A 19,925-nucleotide genomic window follows, 5' to 3' on the forward strand; every position below is an offset into this window, starting at 1 on the left:
AGCTTGCCGGCGCTCTCACAGATCCGGGTGTTAACCCCCACCCCCACCCCAGTGCCCCACATCCGCCCTGCCCCCGGCAGTCTGAGCTGAGCTGTCTCTGCCACATCCGTGACCACCATCCCCAGAGAGCCCAGCGCGTCCTTCTGGTGGCCCCGAGGCGGTAGGAGAAGGGCCCCCTCTGGTGCCCAGCCTGGCTTCCTGCAGCCCGCCCACCTTGCTCCCATCACCTGCTTTGGAGCCAAGGAGGGGACCCCAGCCCCTCCAGCCCCTGGAAGAAGCGCAGGCCTGGGTGGCAGGTGTGGTGGACAGGGCAAGGAGACGAGCATGGACAGGCAGAGAGAGGAGCTCTGACTGTGGGGCGGCCCGCTCCCCACTCCCGCAGGGCTCCCGAGGGCCCCCGCATCCGCCCAGCCCAGGTGGTAGCACCCACTCTGGGAGGCTGCTCCCTAATGGCCCCAGGCCAGGCCCCCCACGACAGCTCCTGAATCCAGTGCGCCTGGATGGCAGGGCCCCTGGGGCACAGAGGGGGCCCCCCATCAGCAGCCAGCCCTCGGACGCAGGGCCGAGTGCAGGGGCGCGTGCTCCTCGGTGACCTCACTGCCCCAGCGTGCCGGGCTGCAGGACGCCTCACCGCCCCCAGTCTCCACGCTGGCTTTTCTGCAGAGCACGGCTGCGGGGAAGGGGGTCTGCAGACACCGCCCTCTGTGAGCCCTGCCCTCGCCTCCCTGTCAGCATGGTTCTCCCCTGGTCATCGCCACATCCGCTCCCGCGCAGGGACCGGGTAATCAGCCACCAGCTGCAGGAAGCAGGCGGGAGTGGCCTCTGAGACCGTCACCCGCTTCTTCCTGCCTGCGAACCTGGGCTTTAGAAACGAGCAGCGGGTGGGGCAGCCACTCCCCCCAGGATCGAGTCCAGGCACCTCAGGCCCCTCTCCCACCGCTTAGTCAACCCAGAGAGGACACCTGCTGGGAAGGGGCGCAGAGACAGTGTCCACCCACCCCTCTCTGAGTCCAGCACTGGGGGCAGTGGGGCTCCAGCAGGAGGACTGGGCTGTGGGAGGGGGTCAGCTGTAGTCTGGGTGCCCTGGACCTGCATACTGGGGCCTGCCTCGCAGAACCCCGAAGGCCAGGCCACCCTGGGCAGGGACTCTCACCCAGCAGTGACCCCCCCTCCCTGAAGTGACTCCTGTCCCAGTGGTGACACCCCCTCCCAGCAGTGACCCCCCTTCCTCCCAGCAGTGACACTCCCCTCCCAGTAGTGACACCCCCTGCCAGCAATACACACCCCGCCCTGCAGTGACCTCCATCCCAGCGGTGACACCCCTCCCATTGGTGACCCCCCTCCCTGCAGTGACACCCCCTGTGTGGCTGGCTGGTGGTTATTAGATCTCTGGTTCCGCACCCGCCTTCCCAGCTGGCTTCCTGCCCCACCCAGGCCGCTGGCGCCCGAGGCTCGCCTACCGTGGGCTGGGCCGCCCTGTCCTGGGCCTCACGCCGGCCGCTCTCTTGCAGGGAAGGACATGGAGCCCCACGGCCCGTCACCGACCCGGGATGAAGGGCCCCCAACCCCAGGCTCTGCCACGAAGGTGCCACCGGTAAGAGCCCGGCTGTGGGGGGGCCTGAGGCAGGGGGCCTGCCCAGGGGCAACAGGAAGTGCCCCAGGCAGGGGCAGCAGGCATCCAGCCCAGCCGCCACCCCAGCTCTCTGCTCCGAATCACGGAGGCTCCTGGAGCTGGAGTCACAGCATGTGAGCTGCCTTCTCCAAGCTGCCTTCTTGGAGTGACCCAGGACAGGAGAGGGGGCCCAGAGAGGGCTCGGGGACAGACAGTCATGGCACCAGGGGGCCCGGGCCTGCTGTCATAAGGAACCCGCCCAGGGCTCAGCACTTCCTCCCTCTGGCTTTGCTTGCACCATGCCCGCCCCCCGCACCCTCTCAGGGCCATGCCATGATCTGGAAAAGCACACACATGTGCACACACACACAGAGAAACACACACACAGATATGCCTCCACACACAGATACAGATACACATACATGCAGATACATATCCCACGCACAGATAAACATATACACACAAATACACGGAGAGATATACATACATGCAGATACACATACATACAGATACATATACTATACTCAGATAAACATACACACACAGATACACACACGGATATGCCTCCACACACAGATATGCACACACACAGATACATATCCCACGCACAGATAAACATATACACACAAATACACACACAGATATACATGCATACACAGATACGGATACACATACGTACAGATACATATCCCATGCACAGACAAACATATACACACATATGCACACAGAGATACACACGCACACACAGACACACACAGGTGCACATACGTACAGATACATATCCCATGCACAGATAAACATACACAAATACACACAGAGGTATACATACATACACAGATACTCACAGATACACACACATACAGATACATATACTATACACAGATAAACATACACACACAGATACACACACAGGTATGCCTCCACACACACATACACACACACAGATACGTATCCCATGCACAGATAAACATATACACACATATGCACACAGAAGCACACACAGGCACGTAGATGCCTGCGTACACACACATACCAACACACACTACACGCAGATAAACATATACACACAGACACGCGCACACACCCCACAGGTTCCCCAGCCCAGTGCCTCTCGGTGGGGCCCAGCCGTACCCCTCCAGGCAGAAGCTCCGATCCAGGGAGGGTGCGGGGGCCTGGGCACAGGTGTGGGGCGTGAGACATGCCCTTCCTCCCCACAGAGGGTCTCAGGTCAAGGGAGCCGTGGCCCCTGGATTGGAGGCCCCAGTTCTGGCTGTGGGGCTGGGGGCACCCAGAGGCCAGTTCTCTCCACTGTGGACACCCATGGGACCCAGTGACTACAGCCTGGCTCCTCTGGGACCCCACGCTCTGCTCTGTCAGACAAGGGGTTAGTGCTGGTCTCAGGGTCCCCAGTGTCCACCTCCAGTGAGAAAGAAGCCAGGCCTTTCGTGGGTCCCCCCCACAGCCAGTGTCCCCCACCTCAGCCTCTAGGGCTGCCAGCTGCTAGGAGCACAGTGGGAATGCCTGCATTCGTGTGGAATTTGTTTAATTTAAAAACCTGTTTTGATTACAGTGACATACATGTAGCGAAACGCACCATCCTAACCATGTCAGGCGCGGCTCAGGGGCCCTAAGCACACCCGCAGGGGGCTGTACTGTCCCCACTATCCCTCCTGAGAACCCTAGCATCTTAGAAAGCGGACGCCCTGGCCCTGCCCCCCCAGCCCTCGCTCCCCGCCCCCCCCCACCATCTCTGTCACTGTGAATGTGACAACTTTAGGGACCTCATGTGGGTGGAATCCCACGGATTTGTGATTACCTTCTTTGTGTCTGGCTTATTTCACTGAGCATCGTGTCCTCAAGGCTCGTCCAGCTTGTAGCTGTGTCAGAATTCTCTTCCTTTTTACGGCCGAGTAATGTTCCACTCCAGTACTCTTGCCTGGAAAATCCCATGGACAGAGGAGCCTGGTGGGCTGCAGTCCATGGGGTCGCTAAGAGTCGCACAAGACTGAGCGACTTCCCTTTCACTTTCACGCATTGGAGAAGGAAATGGCAACCCACTCCAGTGTTCTTGCCTGGAGAATCCCAGGGACGGGGGAGCCTGGTGGGCTGCCGTCTGTGGGGTCGCACAGAGTCGGACACGACTGAAGCGACTTAGCAATGTTCCATTGTGTGGTTGGACTATGTTCTGTTTCTCCAACCATCTGTCAACGGACACAGTTATTAGTTTAGAGGCAGGCTTATTTCATAAAAACAGTGAAAACATGCTTACTCCTTCTACAACCCGGTGAAACAACGAGACCCAGTGAAAGCACTTTAGACTCTGTCTGGAGCACTCGCCTCAACTTTCAGATCCCACTCCCTCAGTCAAGACGTCTGGGCATCCTGTCCAGGCAAGGCCTGCAGGTGTGGGGGACACAGTCATGGATAAAATGAAGTCACGTGGAAGCAACCTAGATGCCCATCGGCAGACGAATGGATGAGAAAGCCGTGGTACATATACACAATGGAATATTACTCAGCTATTAAAAAGAATGCATTTGAATCAGTTCTAAGGAGGTGGATGAAACTGGAGTCTATTATACAGAGCGAAGTCAGAAAGAAAAACACCAATACAGTATATTAACGCATGTATTTGGAATTTACAAAGATGGTAACGATGACCCTATATGTGAGCCAGCAAAAGACACACAGATGTAAAGAACAGACTTTTGGACTCTCTGAGGGAAGTCAAGGGTGGGATGATTTGAGAGAATAGCATTGAAAGGTGTATATTCAGTTCAGTTCAGTTCAGTCGCTCAGTCATGTCCGACTCTTTGTGACCCCATGAATCGCAGCATGCCAGGCCTCCCTGTCCATCACCATCTCCCAGAGTTCGCTCAGACTCACGTCCATCGAGTCCGTGATGCCATCCAGCCATCCCATCCTCGGTCGTCCCCTTCTTCTCCTGCCCCCAATCCCTCCCAGCATCAAAGTCTTTTCCAATGAGTCAACTCTTCACATGAGGTGGCCAAAGTACTGGAGCTTCAGCTTCAGCATCATTCCTTCCAAAGAAACCCCAGGGCTGATCTCCTTCAGAATGGACTGGTTGGATCTCCCTGTAGTCCAGGGGACTCTCAAGAGTCTTCTCCAACACCACAGTTCAAAAACATCAATTCTTCGGCGCTCAGCCTTCTTCACAGTCCATCTCTCACATCCATACATGACCGCAGGAAACACCATAGCCTTGGCTAGACGGACCTTAGTCGGCAAAGTAATGTGTCTGCTTTTGAATATGCTATCTAGGTAGGTCATAACTTTTCTTCCAAGGAGCAAGCGTCTTTTAATTTCATGGCTGCAGTCGCCATCTGCAGTGACTTTGGAGCCCAAAAAAATAAAGTCTGACACTGTTTCCACTGTTTGCCCATCTATTTCCCATGAAGTGATGGGACCAGATGCCATGATCTTCGTTTTCTGAATGTTGAGCTTTAAGCCAACTTTTTGGCTCTCGTCTTTCACTTTCATCAAGAGGCTTTTTAGCTCCTCTTCACTTTCTGCCATAAGGGTGGTGTCATCTGCATATCTGAGGTTATTGATTTTTCTCTCGGCAGTCTTGATTCCAGCTTGTGTTTCTTCCAGTCCAGTGTTTCTCATGATGTACTCTGCATAGAAGTTAAATGAGCAGGGTGACAATATACAGCCTTGACGGACTCCTTTTCCTATTTGGAACCAGTCTGTTGTTCCATGTCCAGTATATTACCATATGTGAAATAGATCACCAGTCCAGGTTCGATGCCTGAGACAGGGCGCTCAGGGCTGGTGCACTGGGATGACCTTGAGGGATGGGATGGGGAGAGAGGTGGGAGGGGGGTTTAGGATGGGGACACATGTACACCTGTGGCTGATTCATGTCAATGTATGGCAAAAACCACCACGATATTGTGAAGTAATTAGCCTCCAATTATAATAAATAAATAAATAAAATTTAAAAGAAAGAAAATCACCCCCCCCAAAAAAAAGAAACGAAGTCCCCCTCTCCCGGAGCTTACATTCCAGAAGGAAGATAGGCTCCAGATGAAACAAGTGAGTCTGGACTTGTCCGAGGCCATGGGAGGAAGGAAGGAACAGCTCTGGACGCCCCAGGTCCTTAAGAGAGACTTGGGGCTGCTATAAAGGGGGCAGTTCTGGGAAAGACACAAACTCTAATAGATATAGGATAATAAACAGAACATCTGTTGTTGTCCAGTCGCTCAGTCCATTTTTAACATGGACACGTATTTAATATAGTAATATTAGGTATTATGTTCTCTATAAGCTGAATGTAATATATAATGTTTAACAGCCTATTAAATGTTTAGTGTGCAGGCCTTCATGTGCATATACACATGTGCGTGGGTGTGTGCACAGTTACTCAGTCGTGTCCAGCTCTGCGCCCCCATGGACTGTAGCCCACCAGGCTCCCCTGTCCATGGGATTCCCCAGGCAGGAACACTGGGGTGGGCTCGCCATTTCCTCCTCAGAGGTGGGGGGTGTGGCGGTCTTTCCAACTCAGAGATCAGACCCATGTCTCCTGCATTGGCGGGCAGATTCTTTACCACTGCGCCACCTGGGAAGCCCATATCTACACACACACACACACACACACACATATAACATACATATCATATGAAAAATAATTGTAACACAGAGTGGAGCCACATGTAACCTTGTTCTGTATTTTCCGAGTCTCCTGTAAATGTGTTACCATACTTTTATTGTGTAGTGTTAGTCGCTCAGTCGTGTCCGACTCTTTGCGACCCCATGGACCATAGCCCGCCAGGCTCCTCAGTCCATGAGATTAACCAGGCAGGAATACTGGAGTGGGTTGCCATTTCCTTCTCCAGGGGATCTTCCCGACCCAGGGCTCGAACCTGCCTCTCCTGCATTGCAGGCCGACTCTTTACTGTCTGAGCCTCAAGCCCTAGATACTTCATAATTTAAAAAAAAATTAGAAATAAATATATATCATGTGGTTTTCCAGGATATAAATTCAAATGACATGAAGTCAACCGTTTTGAGTGAATAATTCAGTGGCATTTCTCACGTCCACACTGTGGTGCAGCCACCACCTCTGTCGAGCTCAGAAACGGTTCCGTCACCCCAGAGTGACCGTACGAGTGGTCACTCACGTCCCCTCCGCCACCCACAGCCCCCGCAGCCTCCACTCCACTTTCCGTGTGTACAGATTTGCCTGTGCTGGACACGGCATGTCAGCGGGGCTGTGCCATGTGCGGGGCTTTGTGACGAGCTGCTCCAGCAAGCCCCGTCCAGGCTGTGGCGGGTGTCAGGGCTGAGCCATGGTCCACGGGCTGGATGGAGCCAGGTGGTTGGTTGTCCGCTTGTCAACGGGGCACACCTGGGCCATCTCCACTTGTCGGCTGCGCGGAGCAGAGCTCCCGTGAACATGCGCGTGCAGATGTCTGAGTCCTTGCTTTCACTTCTTTGAGTTTGTACCTCAGGGTGGGATGGCCAGATGGCAGTTCTGTGGCAAGATGGCTTTCTAGAAGATTCTGTATTTGGCCTCTTGGAGAAAGCGCCGAGCGGTCTTCCTCAGTGGCCGCCTCGCGTTACAATCCCGCCAGCAGGGAGACGGGCGCCCACGTCTCACACTCGCACCGATGCGGGCGGCTTTGGTTCTTTCTGGAGCCATCCCCGTGGCCGTGCCCGTGGGTGTGAAGCGACGTCTCACGTGGCTGGGTGGGCACCTCGCTGAGGACCGAGGGGGACAGGTGTTTCCTCACTGTCTGCCACCATCCGAGCACCTTCTCTCCAAGTCCTCCGTCCATCTTTGCATCCGGCTCTTGTCTTATGTTAGGCTCTTGTCTTTCCCAGGTGGCGCTAGGGGTCAAGAACCTGCCTGCCAGTGCAGGAGACACCAGAGCCGTGGGTTCGATCCCTGGGTGGGGAAGATCCCCTGGAGGAGGAAATGGCGACCGCTCCGAGATTCTTGCCTGGAGAATCCCATGGGCAGAAGAGCCTGGCGGGCTACAGTCCACGGGGTCACGAGCGATTGAGCACACACACGCACTCAGTTCAGCTCAGTCGCTCAGCCATGTCCAGTTCTTTGTGACCTCGTGGACTGCAGCACACCAGGCCGCCCTGTCCATCACCAACTCCCAGAGTTTACTCAAACTCACGTCCACTGAGTCAGTGATTCCATCCAACCATCTCACCCTCTGTCGTCCCCTTCTCCCACCTTCAGTCTTTCCCAGCACCAGGGTCTTTTCCAGTGAGTCAGTCTTCGCATCCGGAGAAGGAAATGGCAGCCCACTCCGGTGTTCTTGTCTGGAGAATCCCAGGGACGGGGGAGCCTGGTGGGCTGCCGTCTGTGGGGTCTCACAGAGTCGGACACGACTGAAGTGACTTAGCAGCAGCAGTTCTTCACATTAGGTGGCCAGAGGATTGGCGTTTCAGCGTCAACATCAGTCCCTCCAACTGTGTTGAGTTAGTAAGAGCTCTTCGTATATCCGGACACTAGAGCCTTGTCAGGTCCACGAGCGCAGATGCTTCATCCCGGCCTGCAGGTCGCTCTCAAGCACTGTTTTAGAGTTTTCCACGGCCTCCCTTTAGAGGTCAGACCCCCACGTTCATGGTTCGGAGCAGAGCCTCTCGCCCCTGAGGGCGCCGGTCATTGCCCTGTTGTGGCTACACCTGCTGCGGCCTCAGGAGCCAGCAGGCGGGCCTGGCAGGGTGCCCAGCCTGGCCCTTAGGATGGAGGAGTGGAGGGCACTGCCCCAGCCCGGGGCTGCCGTGACCCGGCCCAGTGGCCTCGCAGGGCCCAGAAGCAGAGGGTGTGGGGCACGGACACCCCACCCCGTCCTCTCCTCCCAGCCCCACGGCCCCCACGCTGTCCCCCTCTCTTCCTCCGTCGCCCCAAACAAGCTCCTTCCAGCCGCATCTGGTGGAAAGCGGGCGGCAGGAAAGGGGCAGAGGAGGGCGTGCTTGTTCATGCCTGCGTCCGCCGGACGTGCTCTGCAGGCTCCCAGCGCCTGGCGCCGAGGGTGCTGGGCGGAAGCCATCCACGGGGGAGCGCCTGGCAGGTCACTGAAACGTCCGTGCGGCCGGGACGCCAGGAGAAGCTGGGCCGGCCAGGGTGGGTGGGGTGTCTGGGGTCTGATGCCAGCAGGGTGGTCCAGGCCATCTGCCTCCTGGCGAGGCAGCTCAGCGAGGCCTGAGGAAGGAGCAGGGAAGAGCATTTGGGCGGGGGGAACAGCATGTGCTCAGGAAACCGGGGCTCTGGGCACGAGAGCCTCAGCATCCCAGGAGCTGGAGCGTCAGCCCGGCCCCCAGAGCCTGCCACCGTCACTCCTGCCTCAGCCCAGAGCTTTCTTCTGGGGCAGCATCCCCCAGGCGCCCTGACCATGCCCCTGGCTACCCGGGCTCTCGAATGTTCTGACTGGTCTCAGAGAGTGCGCGCAGAGTGACGATGCCCGGGTCCAGCCCCCTTCAGACCTATGTGACTGCAGGCGGGTTCTGAGCCTCTCTGTGCCGCAGGGCATGGCTGGGAGTGTGGGCAGAGCTGCCGTGATTCACACGCACACCCGTCTCCAGCGCGGCTCCTCACCCCTCCTTCCCTCCGTCCTAAATGCCGCACCAGAGGCCCTGCCCGGCACGCGGTGCTGTGGGCACAGCTGGCACACTGGACAGCTCTGGTCAGAGTCCCGCCATCGGCTCTGCAGCCTTGGTGGGCACCGAGATGCCCAGTGATGATGGGGGTGGAGGAGGGCATGGCAGCCTGCTCCAGGATTCCTGCCTGGAGAATCCCACGGACAGAGGAGCCTGGCGGGTAACAGGCCACGGGGTCGCGCAGAGTTGCACACGACTGAAGCGACTTAGCACACAGCGCGGCTGGGCCCGCCCCCCTGGTGGGTGGCGAGAACTAGGTGAGCGAGGGCAGCCGCGACCTCAGAGGATGGGGCAGCCAGGGGGTCCACGCCCCTCACCTTGCGCGGGGAGAGAGCCAGGGCTGGCCGGCCTCCGGGCCCCGCTCCCTGGCTTGGCGGCTCAGGGTGGGGGCATGCAGGCCAGCGGACAGCGCAGGGCAGGCCCGCCTCTGCAGGGGAGCAGAGAGAGAGCGTCTCCGGCTCGGCAGCCACAGGACCCTGTCCCCGGGGCCTGACGCGGTCCCTGGATCGCACGCAGCCACGGACGGCGCGGAAGGAATGGGCACGGCCGGCGCCAGGAGAGCCTCCCTGGTGGATGCAGAAATCTGGGCTGAGTGATTTTCACATCTCACCTTGATTTTTTTTTTCTTTCCCCCAATCCCTTAAAAATGTGAAGCCCGGGACGTCTCTGGTAGTCCAGTGGTTAGGACTGCACACTTTCACTGCAGGTGGCCCGGGTTCAATCCCTGGTTGGGAACTAAGATCCTGCAAGTGCTGCCCCCAAAAAGCGGTAACAGCCACCCTGGGCTCTCAGGCCTTACAGAAGCAGGCAGGGGCCCGCAGCCTTTAGCCCTGACATTTTCTCCCCATGCCCCAGCTCCGGCCTCAGTTTCCCCGTCTGTAAAAGGACTGAGGGCCAGTCACTGTCGCGGCTGCGGACGCAGCTCCGCCCTCCCCCCGCCCCGCACCCTCAGACGGCTGGAGGGGGCCTGGATGTTGCCCCCCGACTGGCAGCTGCTGTCAGAGACAGGGGTCCCCCTGCACACACACGAGCCCTCCTTGCCCAGAGGCTGGGCGCACGATGGTAGCTGAGACGGGCGCCTCCTGGGCACCATGGGGAGGGTCACTGCCATTTGCCCAGTGTTGGCCCCTGGGGAAGGGGCCACCTCGAACACCCTCCATGGTGGCTGCCCCCCAGCTCCTGTTCACAGGTTCGCCTCACTGGCCTGTTCCCTCCATCTCCCCCGGGCTGGGGGTGGGGGCGGGAGGAGCAGCGGGCTCCCACCTCCTGCTTCCTGCACCCCCAGCGGTCCCCCTCCTGGACTGCACGCCCCCAACCTGAGTCTCTCCTGCAGGCTGAATATAGGCTGTGCAACGGGTCCGACCGGGAGTGTGTGTCCCCGACAGCCAAGGTCAGCAAGAAGGAAGCTCTCAAGGTGGGCCTGGGCCCGGGGAGGGGCGCGGGCCTCATTTGCTGGATGAAGGGGCGCCTGGGCCAGTGCGGCCAGCCCCCACCTCCAGCCTGCCGAGGGGAGGGGGGCAGGACGCACCCCGGGCCCCCCCCACGCCCCCGCTTCCTGTCCTCTCCTGGGACCCGTCCTTGCCCCCCAGCTCAACGCCCGTGGGCGGGAGCCCCGGGGAAGGGCCAGCCCGGGGCCTTCTCCCCTGACCCCTGTGGTGCCCCGGGCCCAGGCACAGAAGGAGAGCTACCGCCGGGAGAAGAAGCGTGCCACCAGGCAGCTGCTCAGCGCCCTGACGGATCCCAGCGTGGTCATCATGGCGGACAGCCTGAAGGTGCGCGGGCCCCCGCCTCCGCCCCGGCTGCAGTGGGGGGCCGCCCCCAGGGACGGCGCAGAGTCACCAGCCCCTCGGGAGACGGCTGGGCGTGGGGGCCGCTGCAGGCTGTAGCCACGTCCTGGGGCCTCCCTGACCAAGGGCCGCAAGCGGGTGGCTTACAGCAACCAAAACGGACCCCTGGGTCCAGAGGCGGAAGCCCCAAGTCAGGGTCCTGGCGGGACAGGCTCCTTCCCGAGGCTCTGAAGGAGGGCTCTTCCTGCGTCTCCCCGCCTCTGGGCCCCGGGCGCCCCCGGACTTGTGGCCGCCTGCCCCCAGCCTCTGCCTCTGCGGTCACCTGGCCTCCTCCTGGGTCTCCGTGTCCTGTTCTCCTGTTACAAGGACACGGTCATTGGACCAGGGCCCCTGCTCCAGGAGCACCTCATCTTCACTCGGTCACGTCTACAGAAACCCTATTTCTGTTTAAGGTGGGAGGGCCCTGACTGGCGGGGGGCCCAGAGTCCAGTGGAGTCCCCTGCTGTGGGGACACAGGAAGGAGGCGAAGCGCTGGCTTCTGGGGACAGGCCTGGGCTGTGGTCAGAGGCCTGTGTTCAGACCTCATGAGGCCGCGAGCAACTCCCTCAGCCCCAAGCCTGTTTCCCCCTGCATAGAGTGGGGATAAAGCTGTGGAGTCCCCCCCCGCGAGGGGCAGAGCGGAGAGCAGACTTGGGAGCCTGGGCGTCTGCAGAGCTCTGGGCCTTTGTGGGCTCTTTTTTCTTTTTGCTCTACAAAATTATGGATAAAAAATTAGGTGCAAAAGTGAATATTAATTTAGAATGAGAAAAGAAATGATCACAAATTTCAAAATCACAAGGCTGATAATTAGTCACTGCTTATTGCCAGTTCCTCTCAGGACTGGGGCACGGCGTTGAACTTGAGGTTGAACTTGAACTTGAGCTCCATGAACTTCAGTAAATCTGGCTGCAGCATCTTTCTTTGGATTCACCATCTTTTAGAGCTCCTGTTAAAAACTAAAAGAGAACCCTGCCTGGAGCCTGGGGCCCCGTCCATCAGCCCCTTCCCTAGCAGTTCAGATGCCCCCGGGGTCCCCGCCAGCATTGACAGCAGCCCCCTTCCCTCCAGATCCGAGGGACCCTTAAGAGCTGGACCAAACTGTGGTGCGTGCTGAAGCCGGGAGTGCTGCTCATTTACAAGACGCCCAAGGTGGGCCAGTGGGTGGGCACGGTCCTGCTGCACTGCTGTGAGCTCATCGAGAGACCCTCCAAGAAGGACGGCTTCTGCTTCAAGCTCTTCCACCCGCTGGACCAGTCCGTCTGGGCCGTGAAGGTACCACAGTGCGAACCCCGGGGCTCAGGAGGACCAGGCGAGGAGAGAGCCCCGTGGGGCGAGGTGGGAGGGGGCGGGGGGGTGCGCTGGGCAGGAGGAGAGCATGGCCAGGCAGTCAGGAGCCTCCTGCTGGGGCCCCAGGAGCAGGGGGTCCAAAACCGGGCTGACAGTTCCAAGGGTGAGTCACTCAGTGGCCGGGGGATCTGATGTGGTCAGTGGCCTTCCATGTGGAACACATGTTGGGGCAGGAGGTGCTCAGGACCTGGGGGCCTGATGGGTTCAGATCACACGTCGAGCCCTGTCCAGAGGCTGGGGAACGGGGCCATGTGAGGGCGGCTGCTCCAGGCCCAGACCTCCCCCTTTGGAACCTGGGGGCGGCCCAGCCCACGACCAGAGCGGGTCAGGTTGCCAGATGAAATCCAGAATGCCTGGGTGCATTCGGATTTCAGAGGGAGATCAAAAAGGGGTTTTTTAGTATGTTGTTGTTCAGTTGCTAAGTCGTGTCCGACTTTGCAACCCCATTGACTGCAGCCCACCAGGCTCCCGTGTCCTTCACTATCTCCCCAAGTTCACTCAAACTCAACGTCCGTTGAGTCAGTGATGCTGTCTAACCATTTCATCTTCTGCCGCCCTCTTCTCCTTTTGCCTCCAATCTTTCCCTGCGTCAGGGACTTTCCCAGTGAGTCAGCTCTTTTTTTAGTATAAGTATGTCCCAAATAGTGTATGGGATATATTTAAACTGTGTATATGTAATTTTTCTGAGATTCAAATTTAACCGAGCATCCTGGATTTGCATGTGCTGATTCTGGCCACCTAAATGGGGGCTCAGAGAGAAAAACCGAGGGTGGGGCCTCCAGCTGAGAAGGGGGTCAGGGAGCGTCCACTCACCACTCTTGCTACCTGCTGTGTCTACGTGGCCTGACCCCATCTGGGGGTCCTGAGGCCCCAGAAGCATCTGTGCATGTGTGAGCGTGGGTCCCCGTGACCGCCTGACCTGTGCTTCCCCCGACCCCTGCACGATCCCTCAGGCGACACCGCCTCTCTGCCTCTCCAGGGCCCCAAAGGCGAGAGCGTGGGCTCCATCACGCAGCCCCTGCCCAGCAGCTACCTGATCTTCAGGGCCGCCTCCGAGTCTGACGGTGAGTCCCATCCGCCCTGCCGGTCTCCACGGTGACCCCACATGAAGCACCCCCGCCCCTTGGTGGAAGGATGGGCCAGGTTCAGGGGACCCCGGTTCAGACCCTCCTGACGCCATCCAAGGGGGCAGCCTGGTGTCAGGGGACAAGTCCACCAATTACCTGCTCCTTCTCTGAGCCTCAGTCTCCCCCATGGGCAAAAGGGTGAGCAGTAACACCCTCCCCTTAGCTGCTATGAGAATCCGATGACCTTATTTAACAGATAACAATGGCTGAGTGCCAGGCACCATTGAATCACCAGGTGCTACTTTTACCAACCATGTGGGGAGACCAGGGGAGACAGGCTGGCTGAACTGCGCGCGGGGTATGCCCCTTCCTGAACTCGCGCGTGCTTGGGGCGCCCTCTCGCGGCCGCCCTGAGTAAACGCCGCTGCCTGCCGCCCCGGGGAGCCGGCGCAGGGCTCCCTCCAGTGGTCCGGGGCGGGCGAGGCGCTGCCCAAGGCAGCCTGGCCCGACCACGGGACTCTGGGCCTCCCGGCTGCCCCCTGGCGGCCAGACGCCGCGTCGACACTCCGGAGTCGCTTGAATGCCACCCTCTGTCCCCAGCCCCCCACTCGGTGCCACGCCCCTCCTGGGCCCTGGGATGGACAGGGCGGCCTGGGCTCCCATGGAGCCTGCTATCTGCTGGGGGAGGCAAGCAGAGACCCTTCAGACAAGGCCAGCTGGGCTGAGGCGTGAGCCGAGTCCCTGATGGGGTTGGGGGCCGTGGTCAGGGAGGGCGGTCCACAGGCCCTGGGGGTATCAGGGTGGGCTTCCTGGAGGAGGAGAGTTAGGGAAGGAAACTTTCTGCCTCCAGGAGAGTCATACTTTAAAGGCTCGGAGAAGTAAAGAAGTGAATTCAAAGTTCTTGAACCCCAGGTCTAACCTGCTGGCAGCCTCCACCAGGAAGGCAGCAGGAGGCTGGGGACAAGGGCTGGGTTTGGCGGCAGCTGGCTCCACCCACCACCGCTCTGCCCTTCAGGTCGGCCCTCCCCCCATCTCCCAGGGCTCTTCCAACACCAGGAGCTGCCTGCTCCACCTTGGTTCAGCAGGCCCCTCCCCAGCCTGCCACCCACCCTCCTGCCCTGCACTCCAGGCCAGCCAAAGCCCGCAGCCGCAGAGGCCGGGCCCTGCCCCGACCTGTGGGGGCAGTTTCCATCCGGGCGAGCCCTGGCCCTGACTCCATAGGTGGGAACTTGCAGGGCCTCTGGGTACAGAGGGTGTCTCAGGTGGCAGTAGTGGTAAAAAACCCACCTGCCAGTGCAGGAGACACCAGAGATGCGTCTCTGGGTCAGGAAGATCCCCTGGAGAAGGGCATGGCAACCCCCTCCAGTATTCTTGCCTGGAGAACCCCATGGACAGAGGATCCAGGTGGTCTACAGGCCATGGGGTCACCGAGAGTCAGATATGACTGAAGCGACCTAGCACACGGGGTCCTGCTTAGTGTGTGACCTTGAGGCGGTCACTCACCCATCCTGGCCTCAGTCCTTTGTAATACAGGCGAATAACCATGTGCTAGGAGTAGGGGGTCTTGTGGGGGCGCTTTGTTGAGGAAGGGCAGGGTGGGGTGGGCAGCGGGGCAGGAGGCTCGCCCGGGTGCCCTGGGCACCTCCTGAGCTGGGGGCCGCTCATCCCACCCTTGCCTGCAGGCCGCTGCTGGCTGGACGCCCTGGAGCTGGCGCTGCGGTGCTCCAGTCTCCTGCGACTCAGCGCCTGCAAGCAGGGCCGCGACGGGGAGCCCGGGTCCTCGCCAGACGGGTCGCCCTCCTCGCTCTGCGGGCTGCCTGCCTCGGGCGCCGTCCACGACCAGGACCTGTTCCCGTGAGCAGGGGCGTGGGGGGCAGGGGCCAGCCCCTCCCAGGAGCCTGGGTCTCCTGCCTGCTGGGGACTCCTGGCAGCAGCGTGCGGGGTCTCCTCGTACATGGGGAGGGGGTGGGGAGCAAACGCCATAGAGGTCTGGCTGCCCACACCGCGGCCCAAAAGGCAGGCCTCCTCCACTCCAGGTGGACCCTGGAGCCTCAGTGTGCTCATCTGTGAACTGGGACTAATAGTCCGACGCCCATCGCTCAGGCTTTTAAACACAGGGATGGGGGTGAGGCGCCCGGCAGGGAGGGGCGCCCCTGGTGGGCGTGCCTGGCCTCACCACGACCAGCCGCCCGTGGGCCCCATCCGCCTTCCAGACTGAACGGGTCCTCCCTGGAGAACGACGCTTTCTCGGACAAGTCGGAGAGGGAGAACGCCGAGGAGTCGGATAACGAGACCCACGACCACAGCCGGAAGACTGAGAGCGGGAGCGACCAGTCCGAGGCCCCGGCGGGCCCCGGGCGCAGAGGGACCACCTACGTGGTGCAGGACCACGAGGAGCTGGGGGAGGTGAGAGCTGCCCCGCCCCAGAGCCCCCGCCCCTGGAGCCGAGGAGGCAACGCCTGGCCATCACCTCAGGGAGCGCTCGCCAGCTCTGCGGCACCCAGAGGGCCCGGGACTGGGTGGGCCAGAGTGGCAGGACTCAGGGAGAGCCCTGGGAGGGATGCGAAGGGCCCACTTGTTGGAAAAGACCCTGATGCCGGGAAGGGTTGAGGGCAGGAGGAGGCGGGGGCGGATCGTGATGCAGGGCAGGCTGTGGGCACCCCCGTGCTGCTGACCCCAGGGGGTCAGGTCCAGCTACGTACACCCCAGGCCCAAGACCTTGGATCCATAGGTCCTGGGGTCCACAGGGAGGGGAGAGGGGCTTGGCATCACCCAGGGGCTTCAGTTTCCCAAGTGTGAGTGTCCCAGCCCTGCCTGGGATCACCCGTCCCACCAGCCAGCTGTCCCCAGACCCTTTCTGAGATCGTTCTCCCCACCTGAGGGCCTGTGGTGGGCGTGTTCTGGGAGACGGAGCCCCCCACCTGGTCCCCAGCTTCCCTGTCCACCATGCCCCCCACCCCCTGCGCAGATGAAGCCCACAGCCCCAGGGCTAGGTCTCTCCCTCGCAAGCGTTTGGAGCTACGGGGAGGGTGAGACGTCTCAGGGAAGAGAGGGGGTCCCCATGTGGTCCTGGGGGAGTGAAGGCCTTCTGAAGGGGGTGCTGGCCCGAAGCACCGCTGTCCTGTCCCCAGGTGGAGACGGGCTGGGGGCGGGACGAGGTGTCTGTGAGCACGTGCCCCCTGCTGCCGTGGCACGGAAGTGTGCAAAGCCAGGTGTCAGGCGGGGCACAGGCTGTGAGGCGCAGAGGGCGCCAGGGCGTCTGGGCTGGCCAGGAACCGAGGCACAGGGCAGCTGGCCTGGGCCAGCAGGTCCCCCTCTGGGCTCGGGGGATACATGCCGGAATAGGTAGGGGTCAGGTGGGGCCAGGACAAGCTTGCTGGGAGTGGGGGCCGGGCCAGGGGCGACCCCGGATGAGGTGGCAGTGTGCCCCTTGCAGCTCCCCTGGGCGTCGAGGCTCCCCGCCCGCCTGGCTCCAGCCTGACCCGGCCCCTCTGCCCTCAGCGGGGCGAGGCGTCGCAGGTGGAGACGGTGTCAGACGAGAATAAGAGCTTGGTGTGGGTCCTGCTGAAGCAGCTGCGGCCGGGCATGGACCTGTCTCGCGTGGCGCTGCCCACCTTCGTGCTCGAGCCGCGCTCATTCCTCAACAAGCTCTCCGACTACTACTGCCACGCCGACCTGCTCTCCAGGTGTGCCGCGGGGAGGGCCCGACACACGCCCCGAGGAGGCAGAGCGGCCCTGGGAGACAGCCCCTGGACGCTCTGCCTCCAAAGGGCCCCGACTGCAGGGAGGGGCTGCTGGGCTGGGAGGGCAGAGCTGCCCCACGTCCGTCAGGGCCCCCATCGCAGGGGAGCCCAGCACCCTCTGTGCACCTGAGCCCTGGCACTATGCCCTCAGGCTGAACAAGGCTGAGAGTAGAAGGGGGCCTGCAGGCTCAGGAGCCCACGCGCAGGGAGCTAGGTGAAGGGGAGAGCATCCCAGCAGCTTCCTGCAGGCGGCATCTTGCCAGCCTCGAGCCAGCTGTGCCCTCGCTGCCCCAGGGGTGGAGCTGCCCTGGTATTTCCTGACCAGATTTCCCAGAGGTGGGAGAGTCACCCCCCCCCACCCCAACACACATGCACACACACACACACACACACACACACACAGAGATATTTCCTGACCAGATTTCTGAGGCGGGAGATTCACGCCCCCTCCAACACACACACACACACACACATATACACACACATACAGATATTTCCTGACCAGATTTCCCAGAGGTGGGAGAGTCACCCCCCCCACCCCAACACACACGCACACACACACACAGAGATATTTCCTGACCAGATTTCTGAGGCGGGAGATTCACCCCCCCTCCAACACACACACACACACACACACACACACACACACACATACACACACACACAGATATTTCCTGACCAGATTTCCCAGAGGTGGGAGATTCACCCCCCCCACCCCAACACACACACACACACACATACACACACACACACACTTCCCATCATCGGCGCGTCAGGATAGGGAAGCTTGGGAAGGGCCTGGGTTTCCAACAAGTGGATGGAGGCTGGAACGGAAGGAGGGAGGGGACGGGGAAAGGGGGGAGAGAGGCCCGGGTCCCCGGCCTGGAGTGAGGCCCCCCACCCGTGGTTGCAGGGCTGCGCTGGAGGAGGACGCCTACAGCCGCATCAAGCTCGTGCTTCGATGGTACCTGTCCGGCTTCTACAAGAAGCCCAAGGTGAGAGCACCTGCTGGGGAGGCATGGGGGGCGGCCAGCGGGAGGTCCACTCAGCCCTGCCCCTGCCTGCAGTCGGGGGTGAGGGGCATCCTCCACCCCCCAGGATTGTCCCCACAGGTCCTCAGAGATGAGGGGCCAGGCCCGGACTTTCCACCCAGGGACCCGCTGGTGGGGCCCGGCCCACAGGGTGGTCCCAATCCCTGAAAGGTCCGAGCTGGGCCCTCCACGCCTCAGAGAAACAGCTGCCACACAGCAGTGCCAAGAAGAGGACTTTGGACCCCGGACCTCAAGGAACCCTGGGGACCCGTGGGTTTTGGGCATGAAGCCCCTTTTGAGAACCAAATCCCGGGCTCTGATGAGAGCAGGGTTCCTCTGACTGTAGTGATGGGAGGGGCTTGGGGTCCCATGGGACCCAGGATTCTAGTTCCACTGTGCAGGAGGGGAAACTGAGGCTCAGAGAGGGGAAGGGAAGGCCCGGAATCACACAGCAGTTTGCAAATGGGACCAGGTCTCCCCTCTCTTCCGGGGGCTTTCTGTATTCTGAGGCAGGCCCTGGGCAAAGCCAGGTGTGCGCATGCTTAGCGGCCGTTGGGATAGAGGGCGCACTCCGGAGGACTTCTCAGAGGAGGGTGCTCCGTGTGCCAGGTTACCTACCCAGGACAGCACAGTGGCTGCTGCGGAGTGGGCTCAGAGCTGGCCCTAGGAAGCCTGGATCAGAGGACTGATGGGCAGAGTGTGGAGCTGTGGACGCGCAGGCACACCTCCAGGGGGCTCTGCAGACAGTCACAGAGCCCGGGTCTCCGGGGTGAGACCCGTGTGCACACACCCAGCTGCAATTGACGGGCATCAGATGGGGAGAGGGGAGTCTGAGGTGGGCTACAGGGGACCTGGGAGGAGGGCTCTCCAGACAGGGAGGTTGTTTCCCCATGAACTTGGACTGTTTGGGGAGCAGAAAGGACGTGAGTGTGGCCCAAGCAGAGCTGGGGGCAGGACGTGCTGGAGGACTTGGGTTCTCACTTGAAAGGTCACTAGAAGCCACTGGGGGCTTTGAGTGGGCGGCACACTGGCTTCCTGGGTGTCCAGGGAGAGTGTGTGGTGGTCAGGGTCTTGCGAGCCCCTCAGAGCCGAGATGTGGACATGACATCTTGTAGGCTGTTCCCCCCGCCCCCTCCCCCCAAATGGAAATCATGGGCAAAGCATAGTCTCCCTGGAGCAGGAGTGGGGTGCTGTTCCCGGCCGCTAGCTGCAAACCGGGCGCCCCTTGTAGAGACCTTCTGCCTGCCGGGCCGTGGGCAGGGCGGCCCCCTCACTGTCCCTCGGCCCTCACCCAGTCCAGCGGGCGTCCCCGGCCTCCCCGCCCCCAGTGCCTCACGCCAGCCTCCTGCTCATTGCCTGCAGGGCATCAAGAAGCCCTACAACCCCGTCCTGGGGGAGACCTTCCGCTGTTGCTGGTTCCACCCCCAGACCAACAGCCGCACCTTCTACATCGCTGAGCAGGCAAGGGTCACCCCAGGCTCTGGGCTCCGGGCTCTGCGGTGGGCGGGCCCTGGCGGCGGGTCGGGGGTGTCTCAGCCCAGGCCTGTTTCTGGGCGGCCCAGCCTTGGACCGTCTGAAGAGCTCTGGCCTCACTACCGCCAGAGGGATTCTCCCAGGGGTTGCAGACCCCACCGTGGCTGTGACAGCCGTGTGTCCTT

The 19,925-nt window shown here is 60.8% G+C and overlaps 1 protein-coding gene across 9 annotated transcripts in view; it reads left to right on the forward strand.

The window, feature by feature from the left end:
* The window catches only part of OSBPL5 (oxysterol binding protein like 5), a 71,403-nt gene that overhangs the window by 33,153 nt on the left and 18,325 nt on the right, over positions 1–19,925 (forward strand). For 6 of the 9 annotated variants that reach the window (XM_069566498.1, XM_069566497.1, XM_069566503.1 and 3 more), the window contains exons 3-12: positions 1,512–1,594; positions 10,587–10,667; positions 10,924–11,025; positions 12,148–12,351; positions 13,406–13,490; positions 15,176–15,347; positions 15,707–15,899; positions 16,995–17,179; positions 18,150–18,231; positions 19,630–19,728. In XM_069566498.1, the coding sequence (XP_069422599.1) occupies positions 1,512–1,594; positions 10,587–10,667; positions 10,924–11,025; positions 12,148–12,351; positions 13,406–13,490; positions 15,176–15,347; positions 15,707–15,899; positions 16,995–17,179; positions 18,150–18,231; positions 19,630–19,728 (1,286 nt within the window). The remainder of the gene's footprint in view (positions 1–1,511; positions 1,595–10,586; positions 10,668–10,923; positions 11,026–12,147; positions 12,352–13,405; positions 13,491–15,175; positions 15,348–15,706; positions 15,900–16,994; positions 17,180–18,149; positions 18,232–19,629; positions 19,729–19,925) is intronic. The other 3 variants (XM_069566500.1, XM_069566501.1, XM_069566502.1) reach the window with 1 other exon arrangement.

The sequence above is a fragment of the Ovis canadensis genome, chromosome 21 (assembly GCF_042477335.2).
Source record: "Ovis canadensis isolate MfBH-ARS-UI-01 breed Bighorn chromosome 21, ARS-UI_OviCan_v2, whole genome shotgun sequence".
NCBI lineage: Eukaryota > Metazoa > Chordata > Mammalia > Artiodactyla > Bovidae > Ovis > Ovis canadensis.